The 26,781-nt window shown below is 34.7% G+C and overlaps 2 protein-coding genes across 3 annotated transcripts; one reads left to right on the top strand and one right to left on the bottom strand.

Moving 5' to 3' along the window:
• Positions 1 to 3,885: 3,885 nt before the first annotated feature.
• Positions 3,886 to 5,918, bottom strand: LOC116173389 (sialin-like). Its single transcript, XM_031490833.1, has 8 exons — positions 5,769 to 5,918; positions 5,489 to 5,725; positions 5,261 to 5,441; positions 4,943 to 5,214; positions 4,767 to 4,899; positions 4,484 to 4,725; positions 4,343 to 4,435; positions 3,886 to 4,292 (listed from the first exon to the last, which is right to left on the bottom strand). Exons 1-8 carry the CDS (start codon positions 5,907 to 5,909, stop codon positions 4,221 to 4,223), a joined length of 1,371 nt encoding a protein of 456 aa, XP_031346693.1. The 5' UTR covers positions 5,910 to 5,918; the 3' UTR covers positions 3,886 to 4,220.
• A 5,547-nt stretch (positions 5,919 to 11,465) lies between these two features.
• Positions 11,466 to 26,213, top strand: LOC116173391 (ras-related and estrogen-regulated growth inhibitor). Of its 2 annotated transcripts, XM_031490835.1 has the most exons (4): positions 11,466 to 11,695; positions 22,045 to 22,101; positions 25,448 to 25,521; positions 25,690 to 26,213. In XM_031490835.1, the coding sequence occupies exons 1-4, from the start codon at positions 11,608 to 11,610 to the stop codon at positions 26,104 to 26,106; spliced, it is 636 nt and encodes a 211-aa protein (XP_031346695.1). In that variant the 5' UTR covers positions 11,466 to 11,607; the 3' UTR covers positions 26,107 to 26,213. The 2 variants fall into 2 exon arrangements, with proteins under 2 accessions (XP_031346695.1, XP_031346696.1); XM_031490836.1 differs by lacking the exon at positions 22,045 to 22,101.
• The last annotated feature ends 568 nt before the right edge of the window (positions 26,214 to 26,781 follow it).

The following is a 26,781-nucleotide window of genomic DNA, read 5'->3' as shown; positions in this document are numbered from 1 at the left end:
TTGTGTTTAGGATTGCCGCTTATACCATATAGTACATGGAGTAATAATTGCAAGTAAAATTGATCAAGAACATCGTCTGGGTATGTGAGTTTCAGGGTAAAACGAATCTGTCTGATGAGACACACGATTTGATACTGTCAAAGTTAAAAGTAAAAAACGTCAATTAATTAAACACCTAGGAAATAAAGCAAACCTATTATTATTTGCGGACTTATATAGAAGATAATGGAGATTAGGTAGTTAAACTTTCCATAGTACGTGGTTGACATGGAACTTTATACACTGCCTTTTTTTGAGCCCCGAAAAACAAATTGTCTCAGATCGACCCGGAAAAAATTTTTCTTATAGAATGTGGCCTGTAGAATCCATAATTTCAAACAGTTCCAAGATTGGGCTACTAGTTCAAAAGTTACAACCCTTTGAATTTTTTTTCGAAATTGGTTTCTAGTCTATAACTTTTGATTGAGAAGTCTGATCGAAAAAGTACGAATTGATTTGGATTCTACGCAGCCAAATTAATAAGAAAAAGTGTTTTCCCGAGAAATTTTGGTGTAGTCGATTTTTGGTAAAAAAGGAAGGTTATACACTGCCTTTTTTTGAGCCCCGAAATAAAAATTGTCTCAGATCGGCCCGGAAAAAAATTTTCTTATAGAATGTGGCCTGTAGAATCCATAATTTCAAACAGTTCCAAGATTGGGCTACTAGTTCAAAAGTTACAGCCCTTTGAATTTTTTTTTCGAAATTGGTTTCTAGCCTATAACTTTTGATTGAGAAGTCTGATCGAAAAAGTACGAATTGATTTGGATTCTACGCACCCAAATTAATAAGAAAAAGTGTTTTCCCGAGAAATTTTGATGTAGTCGATTTTTGGTAAAAAAGGAAGGTTATACTGTGGAAGGTGCTTGAAATGATTACAGGCAGTTTGAATTTGGCGCTTAAATGAGTTTTACACATCGACTATCTTTGGGTTGTTGTCCAATTAGTAACCGCAATCCATTGGAAGCAATGTAATACCTAATAGCGGTATTTAGACTAAAAACGTCGGTGAAGAATAGTTGCATGGATTTCTGGCAAAGCAGAACAAGAACCAAATACTTTGACATCAAAGGCTAAGCCATATAAATCGAGATCGTGTTAGGGAAGATATTTTCCTTTGAAATTGATAAGATGATAACTATGAAAGTGTTTGTGACATAAAATAAAATGAAGTAGAAGATCGTGTTCATGAGTTTATGGAAGCGTTTGAAAGAAGTCATAATAATGCGTGTGAAATTTTTATTATAAATACATACTCTCAAAAGAATTTCTGTTATGGGATGGCCGCTTAACCTTGATTCCAAACTTTTAAACTTGTGCCCTTTCTCCAAATTTAATAGGTGTCCGGTTTGAGTAGCCTTGTGAATATTTAATACAATTCGAGATTGCAGTGTTTTTTTGTTAAAAATTAAGGCTCTTGTGTATGTAAGGTACAATAATTTGTCAGAAAAACGAGTAGTAAAGTGCGGGTTACCCCAAGGCTCAATCTTAGGTCCTACCCTTTTCATTATATTTATTAATGATTTATTTGATAATGTGTCTGCAAATAATCTCATACTTTACGCAGATGATTCAAATAGCATAAATATCGAAACCTCTCTTGAAAATCTTCATTCTAAAATATACCATACAAACAAGGAGATAAAAACATGGTTTAATGCTAATCAGCTAGCTGTAAATGACAGTAAAACACAAACCCTATGGCATAGCCTCCGCGATTTAAGAGATATTAAAAATAATACAACTATTCAGATACTAGGCGTCAGCTTAAGTACTACTCTACAGTGGAACATACATGTGAACAATGTTGCAAATAAACTGACAAGGGTGAGTTACCTTATTAAATGCTTAAAGAATACTGTTTCAAGTAACGTCTTAATGAGTGCATACTACGGGAATTTTCAGAGTATATTGTCTTATGCAATTGTTCTGTGGGGAAATTCTTACGCGAGTAAACGCCTTTTTGCTATTCAGCGAAGAGTTGTCAGAATTCTTAGTGGTATCAATTATAGAGTCGACTGTAGAAACTCATTTATTAAATTAAAAATCTTAACTATGCCGTCATTATTTATTTTAGAGTCAGTCACATACGTGCATAAATTTAAATATCAAAGCATACAAAATCATTCTCATATACATTATCACGACACAAGAAATAAAAACAGCATCTACTTACCCTTTAAAAGAATATGTAAAACTCAGTCCAGCTCAAATTACCTTTGCTTTAAACTATATAATCATCTTCATATCACCAGCAAAATAGAAAATTCTAACACTTTTAAGAAATTAGTTAGAAACGTTCTACTGTGTAAAGCATACTACACAGTAGATGAGTTTTTAAGTGACACAGACATCGGGGATATTAAGATAGGCGACTGAAAACATTTTTAAGCTTTTTGTTATTTATATGACGTTTGTAAATACATAATGTATATTCACAACAAAAATAAATAAATAAAAAAAAAATAAATAAATAAACAATGCAAGCAAAAAACCGGTAAATACACATTCGGCCCCAAAACTTGAACAAAATGGGAAAGCAACATTATATTTCTTTTAGTAAATCACATTTGTGGGGAGCATTTCTGTAAAAAAATTCGTATCCATTTCGTACAAAAAAATGTTTTATTTTGCATATTTTAGCACAATGACAGTAAACAATTACTCTCGCAATTACTAAAAAATAAATCCTCACGTCAAATTCCATATTTATGAGGAAACAGGTCCAGCTCCGTAAACGACTTCTGCTAGTTATGTGTGTCAAGTTTTTTTTTTACAATTTATCAACTTGGATATATATTATAAGTGAGAATACTCATTATAGGCCCGCGGGCCATCCAACTCGGGTAGTTTAGAACTTGGGATAATAAAACGTAAATTATTTTATTTTTCATTTGCCTATTATATGTCAATTATATCTGTCATATGTGATATATGAAGCAGTCTATTACGCCCAAGGGCATAATGAGAGGGCATAATGGATTGTCATCTCATTATGCCCTCAAACGGCCTGTCAAATTGATTGACGGAGTTATATTATGTCATAAAAAAGATGCAACTTGATTCGTATGAAGCACTTTAATGTTGGGAAAACAATAATCATGACGTTTGTATATTGGAAATGCATTCTTTGGAACGATGAAAAATAAAATGTTGTATGCACCTCAGGCATTACTCAATATTTAACCCTCGGGCGACTTAGAATCCCTCGGGCCGGAGGCCCTCGGGCTCTGTCGCCCTCGGCATAAATATCACCTTAATGCCCTTGATGCATAAATAACTAATAAGACTAATTATCGTGCAATTAGAGGTGATTACTTTTATTGTAACCAATACAAATGAGACGTGAAATGTTTAAACTTTTCTGTATCTACTGACCCAAAGTAAAAGCTTCATTGAAAGCAAGCTGGTTCGAGCTCTTACAAATAGTAATCGGTTACTGATTAGTGATTGCGATCATCCTTTGTCCAATAGTACACTGTGCACTATTATTTTCTACTCTTTATATAAACGAAAAACAAAGTTTATTGCAACAAGCAGGAGCTCGCTATTAATAAAAAAGTTCACGATTGCCAAAGTGCTCGAGATTACAAAAAATCCTGCGCTTTTCAAAAAGCGCAACGGACGATTACTCTGAAAGTAAGCTTTGAGCTTTTTTCAAAGTAATACAAGTAATTGGATCACGATTGCCTGGTACTAGTTAGAACAAGTGCTATAATCACACATATTGAACACAGAATACAGAAAAAATCAACAAAAAAATATTTTTTCTCCATCTTCGTGTGAAATTGGAAATTATGCATTTTTTAGATATTGTGTAGTAAATTAAACATAATAAATGTCCACAATTTTTAAGTCCTTAGATTATAGTACAATTTTTGATGTGAAATACAAACAAAACTGGCAAATTTCGGCTTTTCTCGCATACTTTCGGAAGTAATCGGAATTTTCAGGGTTTTTTTTACAGCAGGAAAATAACTGTTTAATTGGGCAACTTGTCCCTAACCTAGCCATCGTTGTGTCTTCAACGGTTTACGAGATCCTCATGGTAGGACATATCCTTATTTTAGACACAGTGTATATTTGGTTGAAAAACTATTAACTTAAAAAGGTTATCTAAGACAGTTTTAATGTTACTGTACTGCGTCACAAAATTCAAGTCAAATGACCGTTTCAAAAAAGTTTTATATTACTTTAAATGCTTCCGATTCCTCAACGTCATTTTTGTTGGAAACTGCCTTGTCCCACGTTTGTACCTATTCAAACAAATGAACGAAAATGTCTCAGTATTTTACGAATAACCTACATCAGCCGAGGCGAATAAGTGATAAAATAAATATGTCCCGAAATACATCCCTGCGGAGATGTTAAATATATTCCTCCACGAGTCCAAATTGCTCTGAAATCATCATCGAAACATATTTAAAGAAGATAACAAGATCGTTACCCCCTGCTGGAGAAAGTTTTTCGCGACCATCGTCGATAAAATGTCTGGGGTCACCATAATAGTTTGTATTATGCTCGCAACGGGACCAGTAAAATTGGGTGCGATATCTACAGTGTTAACCATGGCACCCGCAAAACATGCCGAAGCGGCTATTTGCACAAGTGCCCAAACTGCTATGATTATGTTCTGGTTACAACCTGAATAACTCATTGAAATGCATAATACTCCCGGGATGATGTGCCCTAAAACCTCCTGTTTAGAGTTCAGTATAATTTCCGCTCACCTATCGCCGTGAACAGTTTGCGATTCGTGATAGTGGAGAGTAATTGATGAGTCGAGATTTTGTCAGATATAAACGAGAAGATGATCGAAGCGAAAAAAGTTGCACACGAAATTGTACTCGATAGTAATCCATTCTGTAAAATTACAATGTAACGGCAACGTTATGTTTTTACCTACCATTTGCACATTTAGACCTATTACCGTTTTGAGATACATGGGACCGTACATCATTATTACTGATGCAAACCACATCCTGCCGAAAGAAGAAATCGCAATTGCCCACATTGGTAGCGAGCAAAATATTTTCAGCCATGGCACCTCACCCTTACCGCCGTTTAGTGATTGATCCCTTTTTGTCTGAATATAGGCTAATTCAACTAAATTTATTCTTGGATGCGTTTCGGGTTTGTTATACATTAATGTATACCAAGCGAAACACCATAGCAGACCTAACAAAATTAAGTATCAGCATTAACGGCGTAGTTGAAATATTACCTGTTACTCCGAAAATGTAAAAGACGTACTCCCATCCAAAGGCTTGTATAACTAGGCCGGCCGTGCTTCGCGAAATCATTGTGCCAACTGACATTCCTTGGAAGCACGTGACAAACCTACTTCTTTCCTTCATAGGAATCCACCAGCTGATTACGCCATACAATGCTGGCCATATTACTCCCTGAAAAAGCTTACTGCATGGTGTCGCCAAAATGTCATATAGTAAACCTGTCCGAATCCATGGATTAACTGGAGAATTATTACCAGTACAACGTTCACAGTTGCCAGCGGTATACAGATAATGGAAATCGAACTTACTAAGACACCCAAACCTACCACCAATTTTGAACCATATCTTTGTGCAGTGTATCCACCCACGAGCTGTGCGGTTATATACGTCCAATAAAAAGACGATAAAATGTAATACTGTACATTTAATGACCAATTAAGTACACCTCCATAGCTCTAAAACGTGACTAGAGTAATTGCTTCAGAGACCGGCTCGTACAGTTTTTGCCGCTGTGGTATTAACATTCCAAGTGCAAAGTTGCTGTGTGTAGTTGAACATCTCACCAGTCGTGTTTTCCTCCCGGACCATTGCTAAGATTGCGAAACTCATGACTGAGCGCATCATAAATGATACAATCATACACGTAAGAGAAAGAATGTATAGCACAACTCGTGTAGATGCCATTTCTATGCCGCGACTTGCTGAAACGTTGAACCATTGTACATAATATATACCATGGTTGAGCATAACAAAACCCGGCACGAGGTATCGTAATGAGTTAATTAAGAATTAAATACGCGCTGCAGGTAATATTATGTGCATAAATATTTACTCCGCATCTTACCTTGACGCTGTAAAATTTTATTCTGTTTTACAGCCTCAACTATCCGGGAGGTCGCGTTTTAGTGCTTAATTAATAAATATTCCCGAAGATCAAAGCAACTATTTTTGAACGTCTCTAAATTCTTGTTTATTCTTTTTCCTCCAACCATGAGATAGAGTTAACTGCGTCACTAGCTAATAAAAACTCCAAAGATCTCAAAGACTAAAGAAACCCTTAGAAACCAACAGATTCGACTTTAAAATCTGATAAAAAAATGTTTTAATAGCCTTTGAGGCTCTCTTAAAGGATCAGATAGCTCTCTGAGCGAGATGAAACAATCTTCTAGAAGACACTTGCCGACCCTTTGAATTCCTTGGAGATTGTTGAAGACGGTTTGCGGTACTCAAGACTCCTACAAACTTTTTAAACTCCAAACAAAGGTTTAAAACTATTTAAGGGATCATAACGCACATACTGACTCTTGTGTTCAAGTCGCTCAAGCACTCCTGGGGTGTGTTAGAGGTTTTTAAAGACCCTCAAAGTCTTCAGACGACCGCTGGCGACACTTCGAGACATTTGAATAGTTCCTGAATTGTCCCGTTCGTCCAGGATTTATTAAACTCTTACGGGTATTTGTTTACATATTTTTTGTAGGTTCGTTAGCATCTCCGCTACTATTTCGTCATACCGTGCGGTTTTTTTCTATTTTCAAGTTTCTTTTTACTTATTTGACCTCTTCTGTCTTTTCTATATTGTAAATTGTAATACTACTCCTATCTCCTAGTAGTCCTACTAAATATATTTCTTTTGACATTTTAACCAAATTCTTTAATCCTTCCCTTTACCTCGACCATGTTGTCATTCGAACCGTTACGTAGATTACTATGTTTTTGTTTTGACCTCTGACCATTGTATTTCTACTTTTTTTTTCTAAAGTTAATTCCCACTCTTTCGTGATTGACACGAGGTTTACATTTTTAAATTTGGAATTGAGAAATAATTACGCATTTAACATGCTAATTTAATTTGGAAATTGTCATTTAGCGTTTTTGCACCTTCATATCCAAAGTCTAATGCACGTCTGTAACGAGAATAATTAGGTTAAGCAAACGTACCAGGGGTGATGGCGGAAACCTAAGGAATTTTTTTGAAACACACTACTAGCCTTTAAAATTCTAATTTCATTTTGCTATAAAAAAAACGGCTCAATATTTTTCAACGGTTGAACATTTATTTAAAAAGTTGGTTTATAACATTTGTTTATGAAAAACAATTTCGCTCCCCAAAGGTAATAGTCCAATGGCGTCAAATCGCAGCTTTTTGTCAATTTTTCAAATTTCGCACAGTTTGAGTTTGAGAAGGCTCGCCACTTTGGAAATAAGTTTATAATATTCCTCAACTTTCTTCAAGCGTATAACAAAGGTAAGTATATGGAAGAATAGGCAAATATTTAAAAAGTTTATTTAATGGCGATCGATTTCGGGCATATTGCCCATCATCAGGCCGTGCTATAAATATGGTTTACAGTACATGTTGCATGAATATAATAAATCATTACCGTCTTAAGATGGTTAAAAATGAATAAGTACATATATTTTTTATTTAAGCATAAAGCTACTGTCCAATCTGTAACAGAGTACGAAAATTAATGTGATATAAAACCCATACGTCGGTAAAATCATGAATGAAATATATAATTAAATTGTAGAACATTTACATTAAAATTGATATACCGGGTGGTGCCTAGCGCGACGCAGCATAGGGATTTCAATGGTAATTTCTTTATAGTCAATTACTAGCTCCCCTAATTATTTTCGAGCAAAAGTCTAAATACGTTTTTTTTAGAGAAAAAAATACTGCATCTGTTCATACTTTTAGTTATAATTTTCCGTTTCTCAAAACCGTACAAATCTACAAAATAAAAAGGTTCATTTTACAATAAATCAAATATGCCTTGGAATTACATAAAAAAACAGTGATCACGTTTCATTATTTGCCTTTGACGTTTATTAAATTTATACTTGTTTATAAATTAGTTAAAGAACTGCAAGTGCAATAACGTTCAAAATGTGCGTGAAAACCATCAGCAAAACGACAATACATTCAACGTTTTGGCTGCAGTAGCGGAAAATCGGAATATAAGTTTAGGAACAAATCTTCTTCAAATCAGTTTTTTTTCTTCAATTATATAGGTACTCTGATTCCGGAAAATGATAAACAAATAGTATCTGATGCAGATGCAGCATACGTTATCTAAAAAAACATTACCGTAAGATGCCTTTTATTGCGTCGGTTAGTTGAAACAGAATTAAATATGAAAATCGTTCGACGTCAAACAACGATAACTTAGATGCGATGCGCTTGTAGTTTGCTAAAAGATTCCAAAGCGTCACTGATTTATAAAAATGTAATTTTTTATTTTGTCGATTTCTACGATTTTGAAAAACGGAAAATTATAACTAAAAGTATGAACAGATGCAGTATTTTTTTCTCTAAAAAAAAACGTATTTAGACTTTTGCTCGAAAACAATTAGGGGAGCTAGTAATTGACTATAAAGAAATTACCATTGAAATCCCTATGCTGCGTTGCGCTAGGCACCACCCTGTATAAATAAGTTAAAAACAAAGAAAATACCTGAATCAATTAAGCATGGTCTAAAGGTAGGTATTCACGTTCAGTCACGACCAATTAAGAACCCCTTAGAAACGGACAGATTCAACTATAAAACTTCAGAAGGTCCTTAAAATTGTTTTAAAAGTTCTGAAACTCTTTCCGCTGACCATTCCTTTCTGCATCCGATTTTTTTCTTCTGTTCCAGTTCTTGCTCTTTTCTATTTATGCTTCGTATAGTTCGTTTAACTATCTACAGCGTTGTAGTCGTTTCTAGTGTTCCCTTTGCCTCATCTTTTTCACGTTTTCGTTACGTTCCTTTCTTTACCTGACAACGAGAATCTGATTCGACGATAGCTGCTCAAAATATATCTGATGAAGACTACCATTATAGAGTAGGTACATTTGCGTGTACCGATTTATAACTATAAAGCCTCGTACGAATAATTACCCACAATAGCACTAATTTTATTGGAGCTAATAAGTATTATTTTCATATCATAATAAAATATGTTTCTGAAGAAGTAAATTAAAGGAGTTCTTAACCCTCCCTTCGCCTTCATTTTGTAGGGATAACAACACATCTCTCCAAAGTTATAGGCTCGCAATTATTATAACTTATGAAGAACTAAAGATCTCGATACAAATTGAAGATTTATTAAACTCGAAACCACTTTGCGCATTGAGTTCCGATCTAAATAATTTGTCTGCATTAATGGGTTGACACTTTTTGTCTCCCGTTTACATTACATTGGTATCAATCTCTATATTAGGCCTATATCAGTTACGTTGGGTTTTTAAATGATCATTACAAGAACCAATTTAAATTTAGTGTAAAATATCGACTGCGTTATATTGGCTGCACCATTCGCTGAATTTTTTGAAGCTTAACCGCGGGGATTTATTGTACGTAGTTTTATTAATGTTTTAGCCACTTTGTTTTTGCTTTTTTATCATTATTCATTATAATATACTAACGCTAATGATAACAATTAGAAATCGGGTAATTTTTAATTACCTATCTTATCTATTAATTATTATGAAGGTTGCCTTAAGGCAGGGGCGGACTGGGTACTTACGGCCCAGGTGGAATTGCATAGGTTACGGGTTATTAAAGTATGAGTGAGAGGGGGGAGCTTCTGCGGTGCACCACAAAAACAACACAACAACAACTTCATTTTAAAGTATTCCTTTCTTGCACGTTGATATTTTCATATTGTTCGCATTAAAACTAAAAAGAAAGCAACGACTGAACCTGTCAAGCAATCACTCATTCTAAATATTAACCATGCACTAAAGACTCAAATTTAAAAAAAAACGTTTTGACAGTCTTACATCTTCTACGCCTAATGTACATTTGCAAAATTTTAACGAAATCAAAGTAACGGCACAAAGACTCTGGAACTACACCACTTACAGACTTGGTATTGGTGTCATTCGATCAGAAATTAAAAATTATTACATTTTTGTATTCTCGTTATGGCATGAAATGTCCATAAGGGATATTCAAATTGAAAAAAACAAATTTGAAGGTGAACTCTTCCCCTCTTGCTCAAAAGCGGCTGAACGAATTTTGTAACTTTTTTCTCCGTTTGTTTTGTAATTAGACCTGACTTAATTTGTATAGGTTATACATAGAAAAATAAAGTCTTCCCAATAACTTAATAAAAATCGTATGTGTATGTATGCTATTTGAAAAAAAAGTTCGATGCCGTCGCGGCGGTCCAAATTTTTGTTTCAAAAGTTCGGCCCGTTATTTTTCGTTTAATGTACATATCCAAGATTTGAACAAAATCGGTCGATCCGTTATCTCAGAGAGCTGCCAATGTACCTACTTATACCGTTGACTGATAAATCAGTCAACGCTTATACATATACACATGATGTAAGAATAGATACACTATGATATACAGAACTTGTAAGAGCATTTAAAGGGCTTATTGATTTCCAACATCATTTAAGAGCATTTAGTAAATACAGACAATTTTTTGTTTGTCTTTAAAACTTACTTAAAATGATCTAAAACTTGGACATTTAATGAAATTTTGACGGTGATTGCAATATCTACTTAGCTCAAGCTTTGAATATCACCCACAACTTGTGAAAATGCATCGGCAAATTTTTAGTTTTAGTTTTTGTGTTCAATAGGGGTTGCATTTATTATACCTTGTGTATCTGTACACGCGTTTAATTCAGAGATTACAATTAAATAAGTACAACACTTAAAACTTGCTTTCAACATTGGGGACTCTGTCTTGAACGTTCAATGTATAACAGTTTGTAACGAAACGACATAAAACTAACTTCTTCTTAAATGAGTACAAAATTGTTAGGTAAAGATTTGCCTGTAGCCTTTCGTATCCATGCGAATCGTTGGAATCCCCCCAAATTATTAGCCATTAAAAGGAATTTAATAATGTTCGTTAGAGGTTTTTTGACCTGATGTTGGCAAGTAGGCGTTACAAATGACACAATCACTTCGAAAACCGATTTCCTATTCTTCATGTGGCACTATGAAAATGAAGGGGCCAGAAATGGAAGATGTGCAACCTCGCAATTTTCACTCGAATTAATTCTATTTATTACTTTTAGTTTAAGGTCGTCAAGCTTGGCGTTCATACATCCTAGACGAAAAAAAAATTAGAAACACAAAAAAAGTATCACGCACATGTATTGTAAAAAGCGTCCGTGCGGTGCGTAATGCCATAAATTCCTACTATACACTATAGATATATTTAGAAAGAACTTGGAATACATTAAGTGTTTCGGCGTCGACTGCAGTTATTGCTACACATACTTTTATAATAGACGCATCGATACCGCTATTACACAAAAATTGTTACGAAAAATTTCTCGTGTAAGTAGTAATGTTACGCGCCTTTTGAATACCAATTCGCGACATAATGAATAGTAAAAGTATACGTAGAAAAAAATCTTCACTCTCCGAAGTTAAAGTTGCTGTGATCGGCGCACCAGGTGTAGGAAAAACAGGTAATCCATTTGATATATTATTGAAAGACAATTTGCCAAAAGGAGTAGGCTTATTTACGTTATTTTGGTTAAATAATTGCTTTTACCAATGTGAATGTCGTGATGTGGGTGTTAAATTTACACTGTTACGGCCGCTTAGCTGGTAATTTAAATTAGAAAAAATGCGCACGTGGATTTCATATTTTTGTGGACAGTTTTCACTGTAAACCACGTAAGCCGTTAGAATAATCGCATCAAGTGTGTCTTCTGATTTTATTATCAACGGAAGCTTAGAAATGACAACTTTTTCTTGTAATTTATCGCTTTGCAAATTTAATTTAGCAGCAAATAACTGTATTTTATGGTCTGACCACTTGCAAATCGCAAATTTCTGCTTCGTGGACCATAATCCAGGGCAAAATTTGAACTGGGATCAGAGTTGCCTCAAAAGATTGAAATTTGCGACGATGTATACCATTGCTACTGTAATTTTAACTGCAACCTGTAATTGACCCACCTATTGCGTGCAAAGGTAAAAAGGAGTACAAAATGGAATCTTGAAATTTTGGAAATTCTTGATTAATTTATATACTTGAATTGTTTTTTTCGCCAGTCTAATTCCGCACGTATTCACTTCGCGATATTTTTAGGTTTACAAGATTATTGTGAGTGTTTGTTGTGGCTTTAAATCTACTTCACGTCGTTAGGCTAATGGAACTTTTTACAGGGCAATAATTTACTATTGAACACAGTTATACCAACTGATATTTGCTCTCAGTTTACATATTGCTTTGGCTTATCAAAGGAATCTAATTTGCTTTTGTTATAATATTACGAAAAAGTTGTTCATCTTGTTGCTCTTTAAAGTTTTCTTCTTCAGGTCCGCTCTACAAAAAAAATATTTTTCCGCCATTAAGAGACCTTTTCTTATTGAGTGTAATGCCAAAGATCGGTTCCGAATGTCACCACCACCAAATTGGACCAGTTCTGAAGACCCCCTAATTGGGATATTAATAAGGGAGATATTTCCCAGAGCAAAGTAGAGAGGTTCATTCAGATCAAGCTCTTCTGGTTATGCTTACACAACCTCTCGCTCCTTTCTATCATCGTTATATATCTTATTTTGAAAAACTTTGTTTATTCAGCCGCGAGTTGGAAAAATTTGATTCAATCTATTTTTCGAAAGGTATTAATCCCAAATTTATTACATACGGTCGCTGTGAATCCTTACCACCTAACACTTTCACAACTGGAAGACCTCAAAACAAAATAATTTTTACATTCAATGAATTATAGTCGAATTGCGCCACATTCTGCCATCGAATATGCGGAGAAAATGTCATAATTTATTTCACTAAATCACCTCAAGGTAAATAAACGTATGCGAATTTATTGTTATTATCTCGTCAGCTTCGGCTTTCTGATTTCCGCATTTTTATAAGCTCAAACATAATTAAGAGTGACAAATGGATGCCACTGCAAGGAAAATGGTTCAATAACTTTGTTGAGTAAATGATTTCCTCTTTATTTTGGACATGACGAATGTATCAAAGAACTAAATTGTGTAACCAACGCGTGCATACCTTGATTTAGGAGGGGAATAGGAAATGCTTGTTTCGTCAATGATCTGTGCGCCCACAGCTTCGAAGAAGCTGATAAAAAAATGTCAGAATCAGTATAGCTTATTTTTGGTACTATACGCTGGAGATATTTGCAATAGTCAAGAAACGTTATCCACTGAGGCGTTCGAAGTACCTTTTATAGGACGTGCAGATTTTGTTAAATTACCTGGAATTTAACCAAAAATTGTCTCGAAAACCCTCGCGAAAACCTAATTAGAAATCGCGTTTTCAAAAATTTTAAATCCTTTAAATAATAATAATATCATTTATTGAGATGTAAAATAATACAATATTGTAATATACAATACATATATCTCAAAAGGGGACAGGTCAGCATGCTGGTTTTCATCGCCCCCAAAATTACAAGTTCTGTAATTCCATTAGTTTATCATAATAGCTTAAGTTTAAACGTGTGAGGATACTTACATTTCACAAATAGGTAACTACATATTTATTGTAGTGCACTGAAGCATTATATTCAAAGCTGCCCTTAAACTTCTCGTACTTAAAGGCAGGGATGGATAACAATTTGTTTCTGTATTCCATTTTTGACGTTATAAAAGTTAATAAATTGAAAAGGTATAATGGTTGTTTATACAATAATAACTTATAGACAAACTGTAATAGACGATGAACAAATTTCCCGTCGTACTTAAGAATCTTATATTTATTATAATACGGACTAAAGGGATGTCCCCTTGGTACATAGAATGAAAATCTGAAACATGCATTCTGAAGAACTTGAGTTTTTAATTCTTGCTGTCAGGTAGGGAAAGTACACAAGTAGACCGTAGTCCAACTGACTTTGAATCAAAGAATTTGTCAGAGAATATTTTAGTGGTCCGTTCAAGAAATCCCTAAATTCATATAACGCTTTCAGTTTCCCGATTCGAAGTTGAAATTTTTGTCAATGTATGAGCCTGTAAAGTAATTTCTCTATGCTTATTCGCAATGCATTCCTCTCTAATATTTGATGCTCCAACACAAATAACCACCGTTTTCTTAGGGTTCAAATTAGGGTGATATCGTTCGCATAAATCAGAAACAGTATTTGACCTAATATTGTCCTTTGCGAGACGCCCTTATTCACGGACCTAAACGGTGCGTACGTATCACGCGGCCTGCGAGATTGTTTTCTGTTCGTCATGTAATTGCGAAACCAACTAGTAACGCTCCGAGAGCGACCATAATTATGACAGTTTGGCTCGTGATTTACAGTGACAAAAGCCTTACTGATGTCCAAGCACACATATTCTAATAGAAAGTTTCCTAAAAATGAACCATATCCATCTTCAATTGGGGCGAGACACTTCAGAAAAGGAAAAAAAGAGTCTAGGTAATTGTAATGGAAAATAAAAACAAATTTTGGCAGTAATTTACCTTACCAACAATTACATACGAAATAGTTACTTAACGGCGTCTTTTTTTCGATTCTGCCCTTTTAGCATGGTAAATATCGGTTTGCAGGGGATGTGCATAGTTTGCATCACATCCTCGTAATCCTCATAAAAACAATTATCTCTTTTGCAACCGTGGATAACTTGCTCTGATTTTCTTCAAAATCATCTAATCTAAAACTCTATAGAATCATTACTACACTGAATAATAAATTTTGTGTTAAGAATGTCCTTATAAACAATTTTTAGATCTCAGAAACAGGAGAAGACTCTAAGAATCTCTATGAAGATATTTTTCCAACTATTCGTTTGTAACATTTAGCTTGTTTTGCAAAGAAGCGTTTCCAATTCAGATCTTTAATTATATCTGAGTGATCTAATGAATGATAATTATCTTTTATAGTTGTCGGGGTATTAGCTATGCCTTGTCTGAAACTCGATTTTATTTATCCTAAGATTGTTTAGAAAAGAAATCTGCGAAAATGTCTTAAGAATTGTAGACACTGCTTCAATATTCTTTAGAAGTTTTAGAAATCGCCATTTAATCGCACAAGCATTCGAGATCTTTTTCAAACCTTTTTACAAATACTCTTAGGAGTACAGCTGGCTGTACCATATTCTGAAATTTCAATAGACCTGAAATGATGTGCAAACGCCTAATTTAAAATTATAGCCTAGTGTATACCTCTCTGTCCATTTTCCAATGTTACATAAGTCATTAAGTCGTAAATCAAAAGCCGTTTATAACGCGACCGATTAGTTGTATTCAGTATGCACCTGAAATGCAATGTAAAAACCCGTTCCATACGGGCGAAAGTTGCTCACAACAAATCTTATGGAGACTTGAAAACACAGAACAATAGTTTTCAACTACTTAACGAGTCAGTGGTTCAATAGATACAACACCAGATTCATTAAATCTCATTTAATGACATTGTAGTTAGGTAACTACTAAGTACATGATTATGACACCAATTCGATGATATGTACCTAATGAATTCATTCATTATGACACTAATTCGATGAAATTTAAAAAATTCTAATCACAATTTCATAATGAACCTGGTGTATGTATTTTCTATTGAGAACCGCCGACTCTTAGGTGGTTGAAAACTATTATTCTATTGTTTTCAAGTCTCCATAAGATTTCGCCTTTCGCCCATATGGAACGGATTTTTACATTGCATTTCAGGTGCACATTCAATACAACTATCGGTCGCGTTATAAACGGCTTTTGATTTACGACTTAATGACTTATGTAACATTGGAAAATGGACAGGCTTCTATAACGTAAGTATACGAGATTTATGTAAGGACTCATAAGCTACATAGCAGGAAATGCCGGAGCGTTGTTATGATTATAGTTAATGTATATAATTAAATTTTTTTAATGAAATTAGAAAGTTATTACGTCGAGTTATTATATAAGTTTAGTTTCTACAAGGGTTTTGCAATTACTATTTGGGCCTTACATTTGAATCATATGTAGGTATAATATCATAAGCAGAATGTGTTGTAATGTTGCTGTTAATTAGGCAGCTTATTAAGCCTAGAAACAGCGTTGCTGCATTAATAAGGAGTATTTTACCATCGTTTCATTTTCTAAAGAATTCTTTTTCCCTGAATCAATCAAATGGTTCCGCAAGGGAACTATGTCATATACATATCAAAGTTGGAATAACATGTCTCAAGAACAATTCATTTCAAATTTCCAAAATTTTTGATCTAAGAGAAGCTATGGCTCGATTTATCGATTTAATCAAAAGATACTGAAGTAAATTGTACATGACTCAGACTGAATCAATCTTATCCAATTTAATTCTAAACGCAGGCAGCCCGTCTCCTATTTCTGAATCACTAAATTTGCTAGGCAAGGAATCCTATCCACATACAGTTCATACAAATCCTTCAAATGTGTACTACCGTTTTGCTATTAGTGGACATTTGCGCATCTTTCTAAGCAATTGATTGTCTCTTTTTCCTAAACTATTGGGACAAATATTCTAATAATTTCCCAATTTGCCGGTTTAATTGTTGAGATGCGGAAATAAGTCCTACGTTTTGCTCCAGCTTTCGAATTTCAAAAGAATCAACGACCTGAACTGCCTGCGTCAACACAACATGCATTACCATTTCCGTACCTCAAACTGTAAGCTTCAGTTTCGAAGCTCAACGTTTAAACACAACGTTCAAACTTAAAGCGTCAAGGCTTCGGCGTCAAACCTAAAATTTAAAGGTTAAACTAGTTTATACCTACGTCCAATCTGTACGTACAGGCTCCAAAGTTCAACCTTTAAAATCCATGATTCAATCCTCAGTATTATTTTATCCTTCAAGTTTACAGAGCAAAATTATAAGATTGTCATCGTAGACGTTAAGCATAATATTAATTTAATCGAAGTTTTTACTTTTAATATATTCATTACTGAAAGAGGTCTCGGATTGCAATCGTCAAAGTCTTTCCTTTCAATTTGCACGTTTCGTGCTTAAGAATGTCAATTTTAGGGATCCACGTCACAATATTAAGCCTCCTACTTTGTATATAAGAAAACGTGAAGTATCAAACGGTAACGTAGTTTAAATTTAACTAAATTTTCAAAGCGCTTAGCTCCAAATGGGCTTCTAATTTAAAAATCATTCATAAATTAAATCTTACAGTTGTCTCTGTCCCTACTGTCAACGTATTATACGCAGTACGCTTTAAAAATTAATATAGATTTATTAGATGATCATGAGTATTGTTAATTTTAAACCTCGCTGCTGCTGTTCCTGTTGTTACAACAGCAGTAATACCTATATGAAAAAGTATCCAAAAGTTGTGACAAGGCGCTTTATTGGCGGTTTATAACTTATTTATAAGCTGTACTGCCTTGTATCTGCAAAGGGATGGTCCATATATTTTAAAAAATGCGGGTCCTTCTTAGGTTTTTTCTAGGTGCCAAATCGCTACCTGTCGAAAGGTACGTCTTTGAATTTAGTTTGTTATTACCTCATTCTCGCAAATTGGGAAATCACCCGAAGTTTCAGTTTTTAAGATATTGAGTTCGTTCTTTTTGCTTTCGATAGCTCTGGCACCTCAATATATCGCACCTAATTTTACCGGTCCCGTTATGAACATAATCCAAACTGTTTTGATGGCCCCAAATATTCTATCGGCAATGGTCGCGAAAAGCTTCCTCCGGCAAGGGGTAGGAATCTTCTTATCTTGTTTAAACACCTATAGTTTTCAAACCAATGTGAACCCGTGAAGGAATAGATCGTTACATGAGTTTTCCAGGAGATACTGATCGATTCATAGAAAATGCGCTAATCTTACTGACCGTAAAATGGAAACCTTTTTTCATTTTTTTAAGTATCAAAGCTTACTTTCCGAACCGGCTTATTTCTAAAGCACTTCGGAATTAATATTGTTCATTTGTAGTCAAATGACATTTTAAAGCTTCAACTTGCGAACTGTAGTCTCCTGATTCTTCTCTCTTTACTAGTTTTGACCTTTTTTGCATTTATGAAAAGAATACTGCTACAGTTTAAGACTTGCTTTAGTACAAATTCCGTTTATTTACTCGTACTGCAATTAGTTACAGTCTAGTTGGTATGTAAAGTACGTAATACACGATCATAGTTTACGTATTGACAAAGTGAACGTCTAGTGTATTGTGTCTGGGATGTTTGCACATATCGAAAATGATGAAACAGTTTTATTTGCAGCCATGGCAGTTCTTCCCTGGATTCCCAAAATTCGAATTTTGGGAAATATCGGGGTATTTACTTGAAACTTAATGTAGTTCTAAATAAATTCCTATAAAACTGTCTTATTAGTGCTATTGTATCCCTACAGTTCCACAGTTTTAGGTTTCAAAAGTTATTAGGTCTATTTACATCTACAAGTTCTAGATATATGCTGCAAATCAACCCTGTATAAGGTACGACAATAAAAAATTATCGCAAATATGCCTTTTTCCATTTTCTATTCCATTCAAATGGATTTCGCTTGCAACATATTTATGATAAACACTCAACTCAGTTATTTCAGGCATTGGAAGTTTGGCAGAATTGTGCCAGAGGGTGAAGCTGCGTTTAAATAGCAGTTAAGCGATCTTAATCAACTTATATGATGCAAACGCACAATTAGACATTCAAAATTGCCTATTCTCTTGTTTAGTACTTCATGGAAGCAATTTGTCAAAGCTCTTTTGACTAAAACACATGTTTCACGATACACAAACAGCGGATCTCAAACAAAATAAATCATTATGATATATATCCAAAATAAATATTACAAGTAGTCTGCTTTAACCTTGGTAATCTTCAAATATTTCACTAAAGACTCATTTCTTTGTGTTGTAAGAATGCGCTATTTTTACAATTATCATAAAACCAAGAGGTAGTGAGTTAAAAATTTGTGTTAGTAGGTCTAAACATTGACGCGTTTTACATTACTGACAGTAATATTAGCTATTTTTTCATGTGGAGGTTAAAATATTAGCAAACATAATTATCGTTGGCAGTTCAGTGCATCCATGCCAAAATGCACATATCGTAAATCACTTATAATTTTTGACAAGTTGTATATCGCCCTTTCTGTGTTTGCGCCTGCTTTGAAATTAAACAAATTATGATATATTAGCAGCAGTTGACGCTTTTATTACTTTTTTTATAAGGTTTCTACGTTTGATTTAAAAGAAAAGGAAAAAGTGGGTTGTACAAACTTGTCATCGAATTAGTGCGCCATTGTGTCCAAAAGGTGCGAGGTGAAGAACTTTTACGGCACAGTTTGGCAAGAAAAGTAAACTTGGCAAGATTCGGCAATATTTTATTTCGTTTTATACTGCAAATTGTCGGTTCACCTAAAACAAAATGTTATCATTAGCGTTACACATAAAATTACTCAGCTTCCTGGCGTCAATAATTGAAACGAGGAGTGAATTTTATTTTCGAACTTTCTCCTGAGCGAGGCGGATATTCAAAAATTTCAAAAATGAATAACGCTCCTAAAATACCTCCTTTGTTGAGAGAAACAATAATGTGTGGTTATAAAAACGGGCGAGTAGCCAAATCAAGTTAGGCAATATTTATTTTTCGGAATACAAATCTTCGGTTTCACTTGTAATAATAACAGAAATTACTCACGGCGCTTGAAAATCTGTGTACAGTTATGAATTTTTGGGATCTAAGGAAGTGCTCGCCTATAAATAAACCACGCAAGCAGGTGCTAAGCACTTTATCATTCAGAAGATGGCACTTACATTTCGCATACAGGCGTCGTTTTACAATGTAACAGACTTAACCTGCTATTGACCGACTTTATAGCGAAGATTGAAAGTCAATGTTAAAAGAAATCTATTTCAGATGGGCTAAATAGGTTTATGACTAAATCCAAGGGGTACTAGAAAAAATCCAAATTAATTACTGAAATTTATTTACTGCCCAAAACTACTAATTTCATCTGTCACACCCCAATTTATTAACTTAAATTGTTAATTGGAGCAAAATCTACATCTGCACGCCTTTGGTCTCCAAAGTTTCCTAAGACCGGTGTTAATTTTAGCAACCTTAAGCAATGCAAGAACTGGGAGCATCATCAATTTTGACATATAAAAACGTTGATGGTAATTTACCAATTGATTACTAGTAGAAACACGTGTTGTTCCAAATATTTGTTAAAATTTATTGATGTTTTTAGACATTTGACTAAAAGATATTGCTAATGTAGGTTTATGGTTAGTTAATTGGTTCTGATTGAAGAGCCGAAGTTTTCATGATTAATTGATTCCGTCTCCTTTATATCGAACTAACTCGAACCTTCCAGCTTCCAATTTGGTTTCAAATCGGTACAGCAATCCGTGAAGTTACGGCAATTTACTGTAATTTTGTGCCCATTTTATGCTATTTTTGCAGTACGTATATACAAATTTTATGCTTCTACCGTCTTCGAGTTTTAAAATCTGACTTTCTTTTAGAGTAATTCAGTTCTTGATGAGCGTAAATTCGATGATCTAAAGTTTTCTCTTCCCCTACCAGCTGCCTTCGGTTACGATTTACTAGAAAATATTATTGACCTGAAACTTTTTAAAACAAAAAAGAACCATAATACTAAAAAACTACGAAATCTGTATCATGCGGCAATAGCACAAAATTTGTATAATGCGCCAAAATAGCACACAATCTAAGCCAAAAATATGACTAAGGAATATAGACGTAGAGTGTCCCGTTATACAAATGTTAAAGGTATAGATACAGCAGCTCCTATTCCACGGATATCCTTGCGATATTTTTAGTAGAAATGTAGTACTACTTGAAGATTCCCAACGGCGAACTGAGTCGATTATTATATGGGAAACTAATACGGCATAACGGCCGAAAACCTCAAATCGCAGAAATGCTTATGGATTGAGTATCCTATGCTTAAAGCTACCACACATTTATCTATTTGATCATTAAACATTACCAAACCTAATTACCTTACTCCGGTCTGAAAATGTTAAGCAGTAGAGCATTTAAATTTAAAGCAGACGTGGAGTTAATTATTTAAAATTATTTCGGAAAATGAAAAAAGTCAATAATCAAGTTGTAGGGGGAAATAAGAATTGGGCTCTCCAAAATTGTGAAATGACTGAAGTATCCAGATGTGCCTTCTTTTATTAGATTATACTTCCTGAAGAACGTTACCTGCACTTCATGCAAATAAAGAACGTATGGATGTTTTGCGACTTAAAAAACATGGTGGCTTGCGTTCATATTTTCTTGCATAGAAACCTGTAGAATAATCCAATAAAATTGCACACCATGTGTATACGCGAATTTCCCACATTTTCTGGTGCTCGAACCCAAAGTACTTCGGCCCGAGATACAATATCCAATAGGGAAACTATGAGTTTTAACAAAACGACACAAATTGGAAAATCAATACTTATCAAATTATCCTGTCGATGCAGATGGAAGCAAATAAGGCAAATCATTTATCCACGAGTACTTACCACTTCTACCTTTAAATTCATACTTTAAATCACGCAGGTGTACCTCGCACTTATAAATAAAATAAGTAAATAAATATGATTTCATTTTCTTTCAACAACATAATATATTTTTTTAATCCTTATAATGAGTTGCCAAAATATCACATGGTCGATTTAGAATCTTTTAAGTCACATGCTATGAACGTTCTAAATGAGCTGGGCAAATATAAATGTTCCAAAATATTTTTTCTGCGCATACAAACATCGGCACCCTTTGTGCTCCTTTCACTTTGACACAATTAACCTTGAGTCTTGGGAACATTTCCGTTTGATGTTGTTGATAAATAGACAGGTAGCGAACTCTTACAAGTTATTGACTTCTGCTTCTCTTTCAGCTTTGTCAGTGCGTTTCTTAACAAGGCGGTACATTGGGGAATACGACCATCAATCAGGTAAAAAGCGCTTCATTCACTAAATGCTTTTACCACATGTGCTGTTGTATGTAAATATAGAAACTATTAAAATTTTTATTAAAGATTAAATAAACTAACGAAGTGTAGCATTCAATTTTCTATGTAAACGCGTATTATTTTTAACTTCTGGTATGTAAAACATTCTAGGCAATACGTATTTGTAAAAGGTCATAAATTGACGATTTGCAAAAAAATTTGATAAACCCTTAAAAATTTGTTCCAGCTTACTGCTTTATACAGAGTGTCTCAAACTAGTAAATCAAAGGCTTTTTTTGGAAATAGGCTCGGACACGTCGAGTAGTATTTTAAACCGCGCTCTTTTTCATGTAATAAATTTTTATACAGTGGAGGAAGAATCAGACATAAGGACAAGTAGCCAAGGGGTGGAGGAAAAGAGGACAGAAAGTAACGTAGGAAGAGGACAACAATAAAAAGGGTCTAACACGAGGGAAAACAGGGAAGGGAACGAGACCAAAGGATAAGGACATCGGAAGCCAATGAACGCCCGGAGAAGAAGCTATCACTAGAAAGCAGAGTTCCCTCTAAGGCAGATATACTAGTAGCACATATTAAAATACTCTAGCGAAGCTGTGGCCGTACCCGTTCGAGTCGGATATCACCCAGTTAGCCGCCCCCTTCCCCCATAACGCCCCCAATCCAAAAAATCCACCACATTGTTTGGCATATGTCGCGGCCCAGCGCGATGGCAGCAAAAGTAGTGGTGAAAGCCCCTGATAGTGCCTACCAGGGACGCATCCCCACGACAGTAGACTAAATCCTGGGAGAGGCAGCGATGCCAGGCATATGTCAAATTTCAAGTTCAAGTATCCCAAATGTAAGATATTACGTCATCAAGTATTTTTTAACGACAACCCTGCATAAAATTCTATTACATCAAAAAGAGCGCAGTTTAAAATACTAATCGACGTATCCGAGTATATTTCCGAAAAAAAACCCTTAACTTACTAAATATAATCCATGTTAGAGACTCACCTTCTATATTAGTTTGCGGTTTAATTTTTAACAATTGAAAATAGATAGCTTTGATGTGATGCTAAGGTAGGAATTTATAAAATATTCGGATTGACTATAAATTGGCATGCACCATTCCATAGAAAAACGTTTATTGTTAAATGCTCCATTTCAATAAAAATAATTTTCAAACCTAGTTGTTTTTGATAGGGAACGTAATGAAGTCGAGAGAGGCTATTTTAGGGCTGCACTTACATAGGAATTTTCGATACGTAGACAGCGAATATTATAATTTTTCTCTACGAATTCGCGGAATTATTAATAATAAATTGTAATTGTGCTTTTAGCTTGTTCGATTCACAACTCGCAGTGTCGTAATGAAATAAATAATGTATGTTTAAGATTAGAAGGGAATACGCCAAGGATTCTTCTTTTAGATTCGTCAACTTCGTGATGCTCTTGAGATTCTTCCAAACCTTCGGATTTACCGAATTATTTGCATTCTTCTGATACCTCAGCTGCTTTATATTATTTGGATTTCGTTTTTTTTTACTTCTCTTTGATTTGTATTCAATTCTTTAACACCTTTCATTTCTTTGGATGATTGATAGTTCAGTTTTAGGGTCATCAAATTTTTCAATTTTCCTTATTAGTTAGATTCCTTAGGTTCCTCGGATTCCTTCATTTCTTTGGATGTTTCAGGTTGTTGCGATTCTTCGATTGTTTCCTGATTTTTCCGTTCCTTCAGGTTCTTTAGTTCCATTAGAACCTTCGTATGTTCTATAAGTTGCCTCAATTTTTCAGTTTTTACAGTTATTTCCATTCTTCCGAATTCCATATTATTCGATTTTTCAGATCTTTGTTCCTTGGAGTTCTTCCATTTTGTTAAATTTGTATCACTTTTCAGATTCTATGGAATATATGGATTCATCATTTGAGTCATCGATTTATACCATTTTTTGAATTCTTCCAATTACAAATTCCGAGAACATCTTAGACATTAGGTGCCTTTTTTAATCCTAACGGTACAGCGCGAGTTGAAATTAACTCATGGGTGTAAATTACTATGTTAAATGCTTCGTTTTCATTACCTATAAAACCCCAAAAAACGTCTACCAGCAGATTCCAGTGTTAGGGTTGCAACGCTAATTGCTAAAAGTGAGCAGTAAGGAAAATGAAAGTGTTTATGAACTAGACGAATTATAATTTTTTTAACCATTAGCAGTTGTTGTTCCCACTTACAGTCGCATAATGCTTTGGCAACAACTTCTAGTGTTGACTGACTTGTATGTCTATTTGTAAATTTTGCTAACTTAAGTACTATTTATGACATCCATATAACGCAACAATTGATTTAGTTCAGAACATGCAATTTTCTTTTCTAATTTACAATATTTAATTATTAGTACCTAAGCTTAACATCCACAAAACACAAAGCAAAATATCATTTATTGACAGATGCCATGACATCCAATCCATTTATTGTACAGAAAATGATCACCTGACACAAGAAACTATTATATTATGTATGTACTATTAATATCAGGAACGATAAAACAAATTATATAATGAAATGTACATCGTGCCCTTACGAAGATTTTCTATAAAACGTGCCAAATTAATTGATTTGACGAAATAACAATAAATACCAAATAATTCTTTTCAAAGTTAAAAAATTAATAAAGGCCCAAAAAGGTTTAAACTAAGGACTGTATTGCTCGAAATGACTTCCATACAATAATACAGTCTTTACTAAAACCCAGGACTTATATAAGCACAAAGTATATTTTAATAGGATAGAGAAATTTGCTTGAAAAATGCGAAAGTATCGACCACCAACGAGATGTCAAGCTTCAGTTTGGTCAAACGCGCTCATGATTAAAAGTTTCACTAAAACTCATGAAAACCCAGAAAATGTTGTGATCTTCGTAGACGTCTCTCTCAATACACTGTTGAATTGTTTGGGGTAAACTATCCCTCATACGACTATGTCAAATTTAATTCCCTATTTAAGTTGCATGAGAAAGTAGCAATTTTCACGTTGTGATGTGTGAGTATAATGTTAACGTACAAAAATATATTTCCAAAACGATGATAGACAAATAGACTAAACCTTCAATTATCAGCCTCGACTTTTCAACATAAACAAAAGTCAAATAAAAGCACTCCCACTAGAAAAATAACGCAAACACAACTTACTTTACCCAAAAATAGGATTTTATGACTCGTATATTAAAATTCAGTTAATTTTTATATACATTGCTCAAAAATAACTTGCCTGCAATAAGAATAACAAACACTACGTTCGCATTTGCTTGGTGTTGATCTTTATACTGTTATGTTCTTGTTTTAGAGACGAGATATAAGCACGAGGTCCTTATTGATAGTGAACCTATTCTATTTGAAGTCTTGGACACATGTCCGAAGGTAAGTAACTGCCTCGCAATTTTCCGAAATTAACCTTTGAGGTATTTATCATTCACTGCGTTTACGACTTGTAATGTCAGTTAAAATTTATGAGTATGTGTTATGCGATTTGCACGTCAAAAGCTGTAAATTAGAGTTGATGGTTTAATGTCCGATTTCTGCTTGCAGAACGAAGATGATCTACCTTCCTCCGAGGTGCTTAATTGGGCCGATGGTTTGCTGTTGGTGTATTCAGTCATCGACCGTCAGACTTTCGCATATGTAAAGAAAGCGGGTTTGATATTGGCGAACTGTGATATTCCGGTGTATTTGCTAGCGAATAAGTGCGACATGGTGCATCTTAGGCAAGTTAGCTATGATGAGGGTTCGATCTTGGCGCGAAACTTCGAATGGGGATTTTCGGAGGTTGCCGCTGCCGAGCAAGTGGCGCCTGTCGCTGCTGCATTTCACGATCTTTGTAAAGCCGTCTTGTTGTCTAGAAGAAAATCAAAGCAGTCGCTACTAGAAAGAATGTTAGGCGCTAAATCGAATTCCGTTAAGCTGTACGTCAGAGGGAAAAGTGATAGTGTATTACCAAAGGACTGATAGTGATCATCGGCAGTGAGAAACTTTGTACATATTTTAAATGCCCTCTTTATAATCGTTAAGTTCTGTAATGTAGCCCTAATATTAAATGAAAATTTGTACTGTCATTAGATATTCGCAATCTTTGTGCAGATTTCGTTTAACAAGATACGAAGAATCGCATACGATGTTCAGTATGGGATTCGGAATCACGGCTAATATTCAATAGCGCTGATCCTTGAACTCGTAGAAATCTATTGGCTAAGGTTAGACACCGTTCTGGAGTTAGACAAGGAACAGACGGACGGACCGACAAAACCATCACATAAAAGGCGCAAAGGCAAAAAAATCAGAAATTATGCATCCGCAAAATATGTTATTTAGGACGGATTCGGATGCAACTAGGTCCGTTAACGAAAAACGTAAAAACCGGCTCCTTCCACCCCCCTCCCGCCTAACGCAGAAGACCCACGGTTGGGGACTTTTGGAATGTTATTCCTAAGGGTCAGCCCTACAACTTGAAACAATGATCCGTTGAGCACTATTGGTTTCCGAATAGAGGGATTTTTCGGTCCTCGTTTCCTGGCCTACCATGGCACACTTTGGTTCGGAACAGTACGTTGTTCCACAAATTGGCTGTGACATTTGGTGAAGGTCAATAAAAGATTCTACTTTTTTCGATAAGGTATCCTGTAC

Source organism: Photinus pyralis, unplaced genomic scaffold, assembly GCF_008802855.1.
Source record: "Photinus pyralis isolate 1611_PpyrPB1 unplaced genomic scaffold, Ppyr1.3 Ppyr1.4_LG6, whole genome shotgun sequence".
Lineage (NCBI taxonomy): Eukaryota > Metazoa > Arthropoda > Insecta > Coleoptera > Lampyridae > Photinus > Photinus pyralis.
This window is presented reverse-complemented; position numbering and strand designations above follow the sequence as displayed.